The sequence below is a fragment of the Lepidothrix coronata genome, unplaced genomic scaffold (assembly GCF_001604755.1).
Source record: "Lepidothrix coronata isolate B3197 unplaced genomic scaffold, Lepidothrix_coronata-1.0 Scaffold126, whole genome shotgun sequence".
Classification (NCBI taxonomy): Eukaryota; Metazoa; Chordata; class Aves; order Passeriformes; family Pipridae; genus Lepidothrix; species Lepidothrix coronata.
In genome coordinates this window covers 1397515-1414560 of record NW_016690306.1, presented here as the reverse complement: position 1 = coordinate 1414560, position 17046 = coordinate 1397515, and the positions used below count along the sequence as shown (strand labels likewise).

The following is a 17046-nucleotide window of genomic DNA, read 5'->3' as shown; positions in this document are numbered from 1 at the left end:
AGGGCTTTTCCATTTTTCCTCGAAGTTGAGAAAACTACCGATCTATTACAAAAATAATTGAAAACAAAAAAAAAAAAAAAAAAAAAAAAAAAAAAGAAGAAAAAAACGTGCTGAATCCTTGGGGATTTTATATTATTTTGCAGTTTCAACTAGTTCCTGGGCACTCAGAAGCCAGCCACTAGTTAAGTCCCAGTTCATAAACATAAAATCAAAACAAAAGATATTTGAACTAGCTGAAATGAAAATAGAAACCAGTACTGTGACCAGTACTGGTCTGTACTGGTCTATGAAAATAGAAACCAGTACTGTGACCAGTACCAGTTAAAACAGAGATTAAATAGAAATTAAAATTAAAATAGAGATGCGTTGATGTGAATAATTAGCGTTTGAGTTTGGGGTTTTATGTATTTCTGCAAATAAGTAAGAGAGCAAAATTCTAGTAATTTATCTGGGAATATGTACTGTAGGGGCTGGTAATACAATGTGGCCTCTCAGCTGGCAACAGACACTGAGAACTGAATCTGTCAGGAGAAATGACTTGTCTTTTCTCCCTGAGGTGGTCTTTCTTGGAAGGACCAGCTCAGTGCTTTATTAGTGAGAGAACACATCCAAGAATGGGACATCCTGGACCTAGAAGTTCAAGTGAAGGTTTCAAACAGAACTCCAAAACACTCTCTGAATCCCAGTCTCTTTCCAAAACATCTGATTAATGCTTGGCAGAGTGACAAGGTAAACAAGGGAAAAGAAGCTATTGGCCAGGCAAGTTAGCAGGGAAGCTCACTGGTGTCTCTCGCTGCTGACATATTCCAGTAAAGCTCTCTTTGGTGCATGACTTCTGACCAGTCCCACACGTTGCTTTCCGAAGTGCCCCTTTGTTACAGGCTGGGATTGAACAGGTGGTAGGCAGGAGAGGCGAGCAGGAAGAAACATCTATCCTCCTGTCCCACCTTTTCCCACTCTACCAACACCTTGCCACTCAGCTCAGAGCCAGTAACACATTCTTGCAGCAATCCCAATAATTTGAGGGAAAAAAGCAACACTACTAAATAAGCGGGTGTTGTTTCCTTCTAATGCCTATGACTTCTCAGTATACTCTGCAGCAGTGCATTTTCTGGACTTAAAGGTGGAGCCTGACTTTCAGAGTTGCTGATCTGGCACTGGTCTTGAACATTAAATTGACTTCACATACAACCAAAATGTTGATGACATCAGTGAAAAGAAACACATTGTTCATAAAGACTTCCAAGTGGCTGGCTGGAGATCTTCAGGACAGGACTATACATCGTGTTTGCCAAACAAGTTAAATGCAAACAATGGTTCAGAACACACCAAGGGATGGGGTCTGACTCTATTTACTCTCTTCTCTGTAGTTATTGGAAAATTAAAAACCCTTCCATACAGAAGAAGAGTAATTTTAGTCTGCTCCTTCCCTGTATGATATGTAATTAGGAAGCAAGTGATAATTGAGAATGCACAAAAAACTTCCAGTCATTCTCCACAAGCATGAATCTGGTTACAATAATTTTTAATCTTTATTTCTGCATTTTGGGGTTAGCTTAGAGAAATTCCTTAGAAACAGATTCCGAAATATCCCAAAGGTCTGTAGCAAAAGGTATCTTCCTGCTAAATAAAGTGCTATTATATCAAACACATCAGAATAAAGATTCAGTTGCTTCTGAAGAAATTAAATCCCCAAGGACTAATAAATTATGCTATGCTTTTGCCTACTTTCTGAAGGAGCTCCTTCCTCTTTCTTCCAGATTCTGTTTAAGGCTCCAGTTACATGAACATCCTAAAATCCCATTTTCACTCCAAATAAACCACCAATTCTTTTGTCTTTTAAGTTTACACGTGGATTCTTGATTCTTGAAACAATCTCATTTTAAGCTTTAAGTATTGTAAAACACTCCCAATATTTGGCATCACGTTTCATGAAAATCTGCAGAGCTCTGGCTGGCTGATTGTAATTCTGAAGGATGCTTGAACAGAACTTGCTCTCTAATTATGAAACTCCCCACAAGCATTACCTGTCAAAATCAGTCCCTTCTAACATCAGTTATCTATATAGAGAAGAAAAGAGTAATAAATACTCTTTTCAATGTGTTTTTACCCTATCTGTACTCACTCTGTTGCCAATGCTGCTTCTCAGACATTATCAGCAATGAGTCAACCCATTTAAATGACTGTATCTAAACACTCTGTGATTTCATAGCAGTACAACATGTGTGTCTGGGCCTCAGCACAACAAATACAATGGAAAATGCTGGACGGGTTTCCTTTTTTGTAGCCTGGTATTTTGGTTCTTCCATTCCCAAAGTCCTAGCTTAAACGATCTATTCCCAAGAAGCCATTTGATACATGCTAGTTTTAGTGTGGAAGCAAGTACCCTGAAATCTGCATTGAGTCTCTCCAGGTCACCCTTTTTAAAGTCAGTTCATCACTTGCTTTCTCTTCCAATCTTTTTTTCTACTTGTCTCATTCCTCCTTCTTTCTGGACAGTGTCTGGATTTTGCTCAGCTGGAGCAGGCAGGCATGACTGAGGGGCCAGTACCTGAAACCTTGACTCTTTTTTTTTTTTTTAAATAATTGGAATTACAGTCTCACAGGTTCACTCAAAGACTTTCTTTTCAAAGCAATGTTTTAACTGTGAGCATCATGGCTACTGTGAACTGGAACTATTAAGCTCCTGAACTGAACTGTTCCTGAACTGCACAGCCTTCGTAGCAATTAATTTTTAAAATGCTAGATAGCAGATTTTGTAACAGCAACACCAATTCACTGCTTTTGAATATCACATACGTCTCTTGGGTTTCTGGACACCTCCTCATGTCACGGTCCTCAAAGCACTTTCACGATTTTAGATCGACTCAGCATTACCTCTGTGAGATTAGTGCTACTCGGAGACACCAAAGATTGCCAGGGTTGCACAGAGAGGGAGTAAATCAAACATGGAGCTTGTTTCTTTATTAGACAACGCTGGTGGAGGAACAGAGAAGGGGATCTAGCCTACACAGAAGAATACAGAAGAGAATTCTTGTAAATGTTAAGTGTATTACTTCTCTCTGACCTCACCATTTCCATAAACTAAGAATTTTTTTCTTTTCCTTATCAACCTTGCTCCATTCAGACAATTGTGAGTCAGAAATTTCTAGACTGACACATTTCACGTTATCAGAAAAGCTCAATCTTTCCCCAACATGCACCTGTCAGTTTTGCATTTGACATTCTTCAGCAGCTCCTTTGTTGATATATTTAGGGATTCAGCTCACTTCAGAGTCCTACTAAGCATGATGTGATGGGATGTGTACAGTTAGGTCCCGCCAATCTTCAGCAGTTTAAACATTAAACCTCTGTTTGATCCTGCAAAATCACACTCAGCAAAGCCTGCATGACCTTCATGACAGAGATTCTACAGAGCTGTCATTATGGTCTGTGTTAAACTCACCAACCAACTAGTGAGAAAACTGTTGCGTTGATTTAGATAGGAGACAAAAGCCATCAGAATGTATCAGGAAAAGGAGGCATAACTTTGTATGTGTGAAGTATGAAGCCTACCTCTTTCTCCTGGTCTTCCAGGTTGACCAGGGCTTCCTGGAAACCCTTGCATGCCCGGTGATCCTTGTTCACCCTGTGGCCCTGGAGCTCCTGGCCGACCTGGCTCACCAGGAGGTCCTGCGATGGTTCGTGTTGAGACAGATTGGCTTGGAATCTGGTTCAGAATTGAGTTATATCTTGCCATATGACCTGTCAGGAAAAAAATATCATAATTTTCAAGTTGCAGTGGAAAATCTGGTTCAGAAAAGTTTGAACAGAGCATTGGCAAGTTCTCAAGGCTGTGGTCTGTCATACTTTGATATTATGTGCATGAAGTTGTGTACTTGTTGGTGGAGAAATAGTGGTTTAGGAAGTACACAGAAAGTGGAAAAACTATTGTGTGGAATTTTATTTCTTTACTTTGGTAAGGGTTTGGGGTTTTTTTTGTATTTTATGTCTATAAAAATTTAAAATTGTTACAGCAGAAGCTTCTGTATACTATAATAGATTGGAGACAATTCTGGCTTAGATGGCTGATGCTAATCAGCTCTACTTGGCTATAAATCCAGTTGAACATAAATCCTGACTGTCTAGCCTAAAACAAACAGATCCCCTTAGATACTTTGAAAAGCATTGTATTTGTAAGTAATGGTGGCAGGAAAAATCCATTCTGGAGATAGAAGCATATGAACTATGGATATACTTGCCCTGGATGAGCTGTTCACACACTTGACGAGCAACAGCACGAACCACTGCTTGGGACTGAAGATCGCCCTGGATAACAACAGCAGCAGTGTCATAAAACAGTTTGTTGCATCAGTTCTGTGTTGAAAGTGCTTAGAGCAATGAAAGACATTTATCATTGCTGAGAGATATATCCTCACAGATGAGGAAAAAAAGCCAAAGAAATTTCGGGATTTTGCTGGTTCCCATTACTGTTTCAGCCAGTAAGCCAAGGTCTGAGAAGATAACCCTAATGAGAGATTTGGAGACATGCTTGATGCCTCATATTTCTCGCCTTCAAAATATGAATGTAGCTATATGTAAGACCAAGTCTGGAAAAGAAGGAAAGTTTTCTTGACTGCAGAGAGAAAACTATTGTGCCTGTAAACACAGAGAAACATAAATTGTTGGAAAAAGCTTTCATAAGGCAGAAGGCAGACAGGGAAAAAAGCACGGCTAATGTGAATATGGACTTACCCGCTCACCCCTTTCACCCTTAGCTCCAGGAGGACCCTATGAAAAGATTCAATACCAAAAATTAATTCCCATTTTGTTCTGCTCAAAATTTTCAACACCTAAAACATTGTCTCCCTTGCAGATTCACAGTAAAGGGAGGGAAAAAAAACAATAAACAAGATTTCACTGTTATGTGACACTGGCAAATACACTTCCATTTCAGTACTCAACAAAATGTTCACCTCTGGCAACTACATGGGAACAATTACTTTCTCATGTGTTTGTCACACACTGAATTCACTTGTTTAAAATGGCAGCAAGGGCAGGCATGCATTTCACATGGCTGAAATTGGTCTAATTATGACAAAATAGCAGTCTGAAATTTGTGACATTTACTGCACTGAGACTCTTCATCCACTATGAACAGAGTCAGCAAAGGGGTTAAACTGCACAGAAAATTAAGTATGAGAATGTGGTAGTTTGGTCTAGGCCTTTCTTGGTGACCAGTCTGTAGCCAAGGAAGAGTCCAGATTTACCCAGTATTCCCTACGATTTTTACGTAAGCCAGACTATAAGAAGAAAGGAGGAAAGGCCTTCGCTCTCTTTCCTTCCGGCGGCTTGGAGGTGCAGGTTCCCTGCTGTTGAGTCTGTCGTGTTGGGGAGCGAGGCCTGGTAAGGCCTTGCCGACCTTGGGAGATGGAGGTTGCTGGCGGTTGTTCCAGAGCGACTATCGGTTGTCCCAAGGAGAGTAGAGATGTTTCTTTGCTAACTCTTTTAGTTGCTAAATATTGGGTTACTAATCGGAATATATATATATTTTATTTTGGTTTTGTTCCTTTTCCCTTCCCCCTTCCCTTTTCCTTGTGAAATTGTATATAACTGTAATATAAGTGTAAATATATTTATATTATGTTTATATATATTGCTTTAGCTGTCTCTCTCTCATTTCGGTTTTCTTGGTTGTTTTTTCCCTCTTCTCCCTGAGGTTTGGGGGGAGGAAGGGGACTTCTTGTGGTAAGGTTTGGAGACTTGGCAGGGAGCCAGCTTCAAACCATATCAGACATTAAAGATAATATAATACTGTAATGATGGTAAGGACTATTACGGATTGGAACAAGTTGACTAGGGCAGTTATAACTTCACCAATGGCAGTTTTTTGGGGTAGCAAGGAAAGGTCTACCTGAATAGGTAAGCAGCTCACTGATATATGGTTAAAGCACAGCTTAATTCTATCCTGGGAAAGAAGAAACTCTGGTGAACTTGCCACTGGCTGCCGCATGAGAGGAGCCCCGAAGAAAAGATACAAGGACTCCCTGAAACAACATCTCAGCCTTGGCCATATTGATCACCACAGCTGGTCTACTCTGGCCTCAAATCGGGAGGCCTGGAGACACACCATCTATAACGCAGCTGTCTCCTTCGAGAACACACGTAAGATCACTCTCAAGGAAAAAAGGCAGCGCAGAAAGAACCGTAAATTGCAGAATACACCTCCTAAGGAGTCTTTCTGCTGTGCCTTTTGCAATCGGATATGTCTGTCTCGTATTGGCCTCATAAGCCACCAGCGTGCCTGTAGCAAATGTGGATAGAGCCTTCCCAAATTTTCGTTCGCGAAGCCTAGCCATGATGATGAAAGAAGAAACTCATACAAAGACTGCAAGATTATTTCTGAGATCTCTTTTTTATTACTTTACCCTTTGAGAAAGACAGTTATTAAAGCTCAGTAATTTTTCACCCATCTAGCTGTTTTTTCTGAACACAGTAGAGCTCTTACATGACTCACAGGAATATCTACACTCTAGGAAATTTGGTTCAATATCTGGAACATGTATTTATGTATTTGGACAGGAACCGAATAGCCAACATGTTATATATTGATAGTAATAAACTCCATAGCTCATCAAATCTCCTTAGTGGATTTCATGATATCACGAAGAAACTATGCAGAACTGGGCATTAGGTTATTATCTTTGCTTATATATTATACATTATCAGTCAATTTAATTTCATTTCCGCTTAGCCAAATAAAAATGCTTGCATTGGCCTAAATCTCCAAACCAAACTGGATCTTGAAAAAAAATTTCTAGTCTACAAATAGAGTCAGAAATACACACTGCCCAATTCTGATGTCTTTAAAAATTAAATAGAACATTTACTGTCATATATGGAAAAAAACTGAGCAGGTTTTCTAATTAACCAAGTTGTCAAATGTTTAAATATGAATACACAATATTACCTGAACTGTTACAGAGAAAAAAGAGGTCCACTATAAATATTGTCTTTTATATAATTTACACACTCATTTCATAGTTGTATTCCTTTCTTCCAATCAAACTGTTTTGTTCTGGGTTGTTTTTATAATAATAAAAAAATAATATCTGAAAGACAAACTTAATATTGGAGGTTCCTAATACTAATTTCAGTTATAGAGAATGTAATTTTCCACTCAAAGAAACTGACAGTCAAATTTATAATAATAATCTAAAAAAAGCCCTGGTCATTAGTCATTTGTTCTGATGTGAACATAGAGTAACCACAAAAGCCAGATTTTTTTTCATGCAATATTTTCACAGTTTGAGAATCAGAATAATATTTTGGAAATATTCAGGTTAATAAATGGCATACTTGAATTTCCCAAGAGTTGCTAGAAGTGTAAATGAAAGAAAGGAGAAAGTAATTACACAAAGACTACAAATTCACACAGTTATGTTTTTAAGTTCCATGTTTTGTGTTTTGACTCTATAATCCCTATATTCCAAACACTGTATGTAAGATCAACAAATAAATTTAGTTACAAAGAATGAACAAAGAAAGATCAATATGATGTTTCATTTAGCCACTAACTGCAAACAGATCATGAGCTATAAATATTGAGGAGTTCTGTCAAACAGTGAAGCCAAGATCAGAAACCAACTAATACACAACAGAAGATAAAGAAATATTAATTAATTTTACTCACAGGAGCTCCAACATCACCTTGTGGCCCCTGGCTTCCAGTAATACCTGGAACACCTGGAGCACCAGGTATGCCCTGCATGGAAAAAGAGAAAGAAAACAGTGGTGATGACAGTCAACATCCGTGAATCTCGATGAGCAAAAGTCCACAAAGCAGCCAGTACACAATCAGTTCTGTCAAAGACTGGAGATGCCAAGAGAGAGGACTGAGAAGTACATGCTGCAGGAAAAAGAGCACCAAAAGCACAGCTCTGAGAAAAGCACTTGAGAAAAATAATGTGGGTTGCTTTCTGGAACAGGAAGGAATTGCTGAACCACTAAATCCTGTGATGTTAATACTGTGTTGAAGGGGCATGACTTGGAATGTTCTTTGTAAAAACCACAGGATGGCTTGGAGAATACTCAGCTTCATGTAACATTTTACACTTATCCAGAAGGCATTAACTTTGCCTAGCTGCCCAGTAGCTGAGAAGGCTGACACTGATTCTGAAGGCAACATACATCTTACTTTGAAGGATGAACTTGGACTCTGCTGTCTTCCTTGATTACTCTGTGAGAGTACCTGCGCTCACCTCCAGCCTCCAGACCAAGCAAAACGTGGCATTTCCCTTCAACTAAGTCCTAATTGGAATTTTTTACAAAAAGAAAGTCTTGTTCGAAATGTTAAGAACATTCATTCCCTCTATATAGTGCAGCTACTTGCCTAAGAACAAGCTATCAATCTATTGACAGAATAACCCTCTCTCCTTCCCATGGGAGACATTTTTTCTGGAGCTAAGTAAGAGTGGAAAGAAATGACACTGGACAAGCAGCTATCTGCCAACTCCGTGCGTCATGAGAAAATTAACTTCCCTTGGGCTTGGTCTATCCACTGTAGCCTAGATAACAGTGTGACCTATAATCCCCCCAAATCCTGCTGCCTTTTACAGTAACAAATTCCATAGGCAATACTCACCATTGGGCCAGGAGGTCCTTGTGGGCCTGTGGGTCCATCTTTGCCAGGAAGGCCCTATAAAAGAGAAATAAAGGCAATTTTATCAGCTTCTTATATGTACTTCATGAATCTGTTCTGTTTCATCTAGATGATACTATTTACTTTTTGTTCTTCAGTTTTGTTTTGCTTTGTTGGTTTGGTTTTTGTTTGGGGAGGTTTTTGTTGTTTTTGTTTGGTTTTTTAATTAATAACTGTTGGTAGTGGTTTCTTAGAAAAAAAATTCCCTTATTTGCCCTGGGGAGGATTTATTTCTGAAAAGGAACCATAGTGTCACCAATATTATTAAAAAAAAAAAATCTAGCTAGTCTCACAATACTTTTGAAATAAGAAGTAATGCAAAATTCTTCATACTGGCCATTTTCACCTCTGAGTGAATTTCACTTCGAACGCTTCTGTAGCGAGATAAATGAGAGGGTTTGCTGTCAAACCTCCCTACCACAAGGTCACGTTTCTACATCTGTTCTCACTGGTTGCAACTATTCACAGTCCCACTGATGAAGTGCTGAAAGATGGCAACTGAGAGTCGATCTCTCTGCCCAGCAATACTGTACATATGTACTAACTATCACTGAGGTCCTGATTCAGGAAGCACCGGGAATGCTCATGTGGTTTACATTATGAACATGCCTCAGAGCTTCCAGAAATGGGAGCCAAAAACTAAAGATAACTTGGAAACTGGAAAGCAAGCAAATCACAAAAAAAAAAAAAAAAAAAAAAAAAAGACTGACCAGATGTAGAGGAAAATACACTATTAATAAAGTATTCTTGCAAATTAACCAATATGCACACTTTGTATCCCTATGCTATAAAGCATGCGTTTCTGACCAGCCTGGTGATAAAGCATTCTTTAATTACTACAGCCCCTACAAAGGAAAAATATGGTCTTGTTTCTGGTTCAAGACCACTTTGAAAGGTAGTTTAAGCTGGAAAGTGTTTGGGTTATTGCTGAAAGGTTTGAAAGTGTTTATGCTGACACATACAGTAAAGAACATTCCAGGCCTCAGTATCTCAGAGAGCTTTTTTGGTTTGTATTTTTTCTGAATCTTTATTTCTGACACAGTTTTAATAATGACTCCAGCATGAACTACTACAGTTATGCTTTTCATAATTCAGAAACTATTATTCATATCTGCAATCATATGGCATATGAAACTGCCTGGGGAATATTATCTGCCATGTACCTGGAAAGGTTTTTTAAAATTCCACCAGAAGGGTGTTTTGATGATAAAATAAGCCACATAGTCAACTCGCATTATGTCATCTATGCATCCTTAGAGTTGATAAGGAAATACTTTCCTGTTTCACAGTGTAGCCAGATGGTTCCTGAAGCTGCAAGTACCAAAGCAGCTCCCATATCACAGTAAGAACTAAATCAACTGTAACAGCTAAGCACCATTGAAGTAAAGATAGTAGTAGTATCTTTATCACAGTAGTTTTAAGAGATACACAGAAAGAGGTTGCAAGCCTAGCTCAAATATGTTTGCAAAGGAAAGTGTGTTCATACTCCAAAACTGGTATTCCTAGAGCTAACAGAGAATGGTATAAGGAAAGAACTTTGAAATGCATTGAAAATGATAAAATAGGGTTTCTAATATTCTCTGGAAGAAGCATTTAGTTGTGAACAATGTTTTGAAAAATTCAATGATAGCTATTCACATTTTTACAATAACATGGAAGTCCCTAAAGGTAATGCAAGCTAGACTTCTCTTTGTAACAGTAAAACCTTCAGGAAGACCGATACCTGCATATTTACAAGCATGTTTGACTTTTTAAAGCAAATATGTAAAATCTGCATTTATTTTTGACCAGTTCTAAAGCAGAATAAAAACTGGCTGGACTCTTTCAAGAGCGTAATTTAACTATGAGTAGGGAAATATAGAGCTTTCCACTGACTTCCAGGATCTAGAGTGGATTCCCACAAACTTCTAAAGCAAAACAATGCTGTAGGTCCCTCCCTTCTCCCATCCCAGTCAAAGAGTAGAATTAACAGTACGATCAAATTACATTTTCTTGGAATATATTTCACAATTTCTTTATTCTGAGCAGTGTTTTTACTGTTGGCTGCTCAAGAATCACCTCCTGTCCATTCTCCTAAGGTTTATTTCTCTTGGCATTGTGTCTGTATTGCCCCCAGAAGATCACCTCCTACTGTATTTGCTAGATGTGAAAACTGCTACATGTAAATGAAGTCAAAGTGAAGCCTGATTTAAGAAAGAGTATGGCAGTACCTATTCTCTCACACAAGTAAAAGACTAAAGATACTTGTTTGTGCTGCCAGCAGGGTTTGAAGATGATGTTACTCAGACCATCTGATGGCCAGAATGGATCTGACACTCATTCTGAACTTGTGAGTAGTGCATAGAGATTAGTACGTACCAGGAAATTGGCAGGAGGACTGGGAATGTATTTCTTCTGGCTCTTTCTCTCATTATTTTTGGTGTGTGTAATGTAGAAGAAAATAGAGCACTGTGGGAATTCACAAAGATGTATTCTGAGCACTGAAGCCTTAAAGATATTATCTAATCTCCCATTTATTGAATTCTCCTCCTTGCTTAACCATCTCTATTCCAATGGGAATGACTAGAGGAATTACGTAGCACAACAGCACTTTCTCTCTGTCACATCCAGGACAGAAATGACTCCGTACAGAGCCACTGAATCTCCCCCATGTAGCTGCATGTCCAAGAGCAGGATGGTACAGATTTTGATGTGTGACCTAGGATGTAGATCCTAGAATCAAGATGTATATTATCTTGGAAAGTTAGCTCAAATCAAGACATACTTTGTTAATGGTATGAAAAAAAAAATTACAGAGAAAGAGTGTAGTTCAGACAGAATTTTTATAAGGGATTTTATTCGCTGAAATACAAATGGCATCGTGTGTAAAATCTCAGGTCTGCTGACACCATTATAGATTCAGGAGCTTTCAGTAGCCTGGAATTTGTTTGGGGGACTTGTGGAGAGGTGATTTTTCCAGTAGGACTAGATACTGGCAAAAACTTAACTGAAGCTACTGAGCCCAGGATTGAAAGAGTTTCCTGTAGGGGCTTTTAAAAAACCTTGCAGCCTGGGACCCATGACTGCCTGACCCAGAAAAAGCAGAATGTGTCACATGTGCAATTCAAGCTCTATCTTTCAACATGAAAGGCTTGGGAGTGTTCGGGGAGAAACACGATCTGTTCTTTTTAGTAAAACCTCTCTATACTGGTAGCTACAAATATGGGGCAGCAAGAGAGGACACCAAAGAACCACAGCTCCAGCCATAAAATAAAAATAAATAATTTTCTATTTTATAAAATCTTTTATGACACTCTTTTATAAGTGGAAGCAGATAAGAGGGGAGGGGACTGTTCCTCATGTGGAGCCTGAGATGTAGATTTAAACCAGTTACCAGATACGTATAAAACATTATCATGTATATTCAAAATGTTTGCTTTATTATCAGAAAATGCAGGTTTTTTTACTCTGAGTCAGGCTTCACCCAGTACTTTTATTACATTCCACTTTTTTTCATAGAGTGGGTATGTCATTATGAGAGTGATCTTTGTATGAATTCACAAAACTGACAGAGAAGATGTTCTATTTCTTGAAGAGGTACTAAAATGCAAGATAAAGCAAATAAACCAGGGACTAAAAAGCAGAAGTCCAGAAATACAAAAAGAAACTTTACAGACTAAGTGTTGAATTACAACATTAAGAAGGGAAAAAACAAACCCTTTTCTCAACTGATTTCAAAAATAAAACCAGAAAGTATGAACACTAGAAATCAAAATCAAAAAAGGAAGGAAAAAGAACTGTAAAAGTGAAGTGATTCCAACTACTAGTAACTGGAAGAAAAAAAATCTTCATTCCAGGACTTCATGAGTGAAATACCACATTATACCCAGTTCAGTAAAGTTCTCAGAGATCTCCCAATAAATACCAGTCCCATGCATATCTCCCATTAAAATCACTGTGATTTAGCCATCTGTTTAAGGACTTTACAGCACTGGTATCACTATAATTAAAATATTTAAACGATTAATAAATACTAAAGAGGAAGTGATAACTAAGCTAAGAATAACATAGAAAATCTCAGTTCTAGTAGTGTAATAGTTGCAAAACAGCTTGGCACCTTGGCTAACAGGAGGAAGCCCAACAAAAGAAACATTATATGAAAAGGTAATTTACTTCTCAGGAATTTTCCAGTTCCCCTTTGCTGCTGCAGTTATGCCCTTCAAAACTGTGCCTCTCTCAAGCGCTGGGTCTTCAAAGAGACTGCGGTGAAATAATTGGTTTGAATCTTCACCCATTAAAAGCAATTTTATGTTGTCATAACTTCACAGGAATAAAATGAGTTACAACACCATAAAATTAGTATAATATAATTATTTGTTACCATAGAAATAATTACTGCAGGACAACATTGCATAAGGGTCGCACAGAGACAATAACAGACCTCATTTTATGAGCTCTAGGCTGTTCATCCAGCTCCTGTGATTAACAGCAGAAGAAAGGCAACACAAATGAACGAAGCATTACTACCATATCCATAAAGAACAGCAATTTATTTAATTGCCCTACCTTTTTATAGACAACATTGGGGTATTCTACAGAATAAGCACCACATGACCTTCCCAGGATGTATCGAAAGCCTTTGTTGCATTAGCCTTCCTCAGCTTTTCTCTGGAATACCATCTCTCTGCAACAACATGCTGACTTCCACATGTAGGAAAACTAGACCACTTCTGAACTGCTGACTGACATCAAGGTCTGTCTGAGGGCATCCACTGCTACATACAAAGTCAGCTACAGAATAATATAAAAACAAGTTTCCTTGAACTGCAAACCCCTCGATGTCCCTCATGATCAGGAAGGTAGAGCAAGGAGGCACACACCACTCACATGTACAGCATTTACCACCACGTCACCTCAACTTGTCCATGACCAAGATCAGACAGAACATGGCAAAAATCCAAATGTTCATCAAGCTCCAGGTCTTTATTAACCTGGAGATGAAGAGGTGACACCAAGCTTGGGGAATTTAGGGGGAAATATGCCAATACAGCCAAAAAAACCCATTAAAAACATGCAAAAGAAGAAGACATCACAGTATTATAAAGTAGAAAAAAAGAATATATATAGCTTCATATTTCACCACAACTTAATTGAAAATTAGAAGGCTATTCATGCAATTATTCTTCTGATGATAATGTGTAAATATTTGTCTTAAGAAAATTTTTTTTCTTGATTTTTAGAGAAAAAAGCATATCTATGTATCATCCAAATTCCACAATAACTTCAGTGGATTTACTTCTAGACATAAAGATATGCCAATGTTTAAATTCATAATAGTGAGTTCAAATACACATTTTGCTACAGGGATGGGGTTTTTTATAACAAGGTCTAAAAGTAATGCCAGAAAATCAAAGAAGGTCCAGATTTCTCCGAAGTTCAAGTTACATTAACATACTCCAAAAAAGGATCATGAATATGTAAATCTTGTTCAAATGAAACTGAAAAGTCATATTTAATAACGAACTTCTACTGTAGACAGAAATCTAGTACTATGCTAACAAAAATTTTCCAGTGCCTGACTAACAATGAAACAAGAGTCTCTTCAAGGAGACAAGGAGGAGGACTTAAATATTTAACTACACAAATGAATATGATTTTTTTTTAATTGCTTCCTAGGCAGTTTTGGTATTATTCTTCCCCTTCCCCTTTTCCTCCTGTCAACAGTTTCTACAGGTATTGTTCTAAATTCTAATATTGAATTTCCTTGTTGTTGTCTCTGTTACTCATTAATTAGCTAGAAAACTAACTTACATCATTGCACTGAATTGCATACTAATTATGTACCATTTAACAACCCCCTAATTTTAAACATATAAGCAAAGAGACTAATTAGCAGTGCTGAACACAAGGCACTTCTACTTCTATCAAATGCATTAAGCACAGCCATTGTGGATGGTTCCTGTCACTAGTCTAGTATTTCTCAAGCCTCATCCAGTAGATGGAAGAATATTCACCCTGCCTCTGACTGCTGTGCTGACTGGCAGAGATGATAAAGGTGACATAAATTATGATATATCAATGTATGGCCAGTCTTCACGAGCGAAGATTTGGGAAAGGTCATTGACCCTTGGAGTCTGTGCAGTGGATTTTTTAGGTGAGACCCAGCGTGCGCTGAACTGAGCCCACCCTTTAATCCTGAGGTTCATCTGCCGGGGCCGAGCAAGCTTGGACAGTGGCAGTGAGGGTCTCAGAACGTAGGTTTGTTTAGAGTGACCTTCTCTTAGATGGATGGCCTTACAGGGCTGTTGAGCTCCATCTGCCCGGGGGAGTTTCCCTGACCGGGAATCGAACCCGGGCTGCAGCAGTGAGAGCGCTGCATCCTAACCACTAGACCACCAGGGGTAAACATACCCATTACAGAATGGAAATAAAACACGTAAAACATGTTAAACCTTACCCTTTGACCTTGAGCTCCATCTCTTCCGGGTGAACCTGATGCTCCTGGGACACCCTAAGCACGATCAAGGGAAAGCAAGTTGAGTTCAAATTAATAGAATCCAGTTAAATCATTTTCCAGTGAAACTGTATGACATGCTTTTGGATAAATGGAACTAGGTTCAATAATGGGTGGGGCCATAAAAGATTCAGTAAAGAAGGTATTTCTGTGAAATGAGATGGCTAAACAGACATTGTTAAAATGCACAGGCTTTGAGCCTATAGAGACCTGATTTCAGTGTTAAACAAGAAAATAACCAGTTCCTCAGGCCCCAGATGAATTGGTCACTGCACACCACCATACCCTGTATTCCTTCACTTTCTAAAGCTCTTTTCAATTCACCCCAACACCACATTTCTCAGCAGTTTGGAATACATGCCCTAAACTCACAGTGATGTCAATTCAACATTCAAGCTTAGTAAGAGACGGGTTAGACAATAACTTAGGGAATACCTGCAGGCCAGGAAAACCAAGATCTCCCTTCTCTCCCTTTTCACCTGGTGGCCCCTGCAAATTAAGAATCATACGTAGTAAACCAAATATATGGTTACTTTTCTATTTTTAATAGTTCCTTTCATTTTCTTGTGAAAAAAATAACAAAGCAACCAATAAAAAAAGACTATTTTTCCTACTGAAAGCAAACATACAGACTTTTGTTTACAAAACTGCAAATGAAGAATTTAAAAATACAGAAAATAAAATTCATTTTAAAAGAATTCAGAATTAACCTGACAAAATTATAGCCATTATGCTCAAAAAAAAAAAAAAAAAAGGTAGCTATTTTCTCTTCAAAGGAATCTGTTTCACTTCAGGCCTCAGAAGTATTTCCTACAATGATGAAACCAAGAGTTTTCTATGGAAAATAGACATGTTTCTACATTACATATGCATGACAAAAAAATATATGTTGCTACATAATAAAGTAACTTCAATGAAATTTTATATAGAAAAAATTTCTCTAAGAAATAAATATTCTTATAATTAAAGTATTCTGTATTATTCTCTGATGACAGCAGCATCAAGAATATACAGTTTTGGTAAATCATTATATTGTACAGCAGTACCATACAGACTGGATAAAAAGAAGAAAGTGGATTACAATGTAGTAAATTTGAAAAAAAATCTTGCAGAAAAAGATCTGTATCTACTACATTTCAAGGCTTGTGTGTACCCATCTACTGAGAAGTATATGAAACAAGATAAGTGCTACCAATGTTTCTACCAATGTTTCTTTATGATGAAATTCTGCGACTTATTTCACAACAACATTTCAAACTCCAGGCCTAATCACCTCCTCTGATGACAGATTTTGTAATGAAATGAACATTATTACTTAATTTTGGCAGAGAATATGGTGCTCTTGCTTGGGTATACCTGTCAAGTTAGAACCGATCTGCAATGAGCAATACCCCAACCAGAAAAAGATAAAATATTAACACTTTGGTTTGGTGTCATGTTACGACCCCCACTGCAATTTTTTTTCACTTGTCTTCAGGCTTGGATGCTAATACCCAGGTCATATTGAACCTGTGATCAAATACTTTCAGCTGACCAAAAGTTCAGATCAAATAAAAAGCAGAAATGTTGGCATTGAACCCACATTCACTACAGGTCAAACCCACATCTGTGATTTCACCTCAAATGCTGAAATTCAGATTCTGATCACAACACTAAAAGCTATTTCAGTCTAGTCTATTTGCTGTTTTAAACATCACAGGAAAGAAGCCTATTGATTTTTTTAAGTCTCACTGGAGGCCCTTGAATAGAAAGTCCACTGGGTCCTTGTGGTCCTGGAGGTCCTTGCGGTCCAGGAACACCAATTTCACCTCGAGGTCCATCTGGTCCCTAAAGTAGCACAGGACATAAGTTAAACTCTTATCATATGGACAAA

The 17046-nt window shown here is 38.1% G+C and overlaps 1 protein-coding gene across 1 annotated transcript in view; it reads right to left on the bottom strand.

The window, feature by feature from the left end:
* Window positions 1-17046, bottom strand: part of LOC108502931 (collagen alpha-1(XIV) chain) — a 79775-nt gene that overhangs the window by 7023 nt on the left and 55706 nt on the right. Inside the window, exons 33-40 of the mRNA XM_017826402.1 lie at window positions 16905-17000; window positions 15609-15662; window positions 15117-15170; window positions 8624-8677; window positions 7673-7744; window positions 4735-4770; window positions 4242-4308; window positions 3556-3744 (exon numbers count right to left, since the gene is read on the bottom strand). Of these exons, the coding sequence (XP_017681891.1) occupies window positions 3556-3744; window positions 4242-4308; window positions 4735-4770; window positions 7673-7744; window positions 8624-8677; window positions 15117-15170; window positions 15609-15662; window positions 16905-17000 (622 nt within the window). The remainder of the gene's footprint in view (window positions 1-3555; window positions 3745-4241; window positions 4309-4734; window positions 4771-7672; window positions 7745-8623; window positions 8678-15116; window positions 15171-15608; window positions 15663-16904; window positions 17001-17046) is intronic.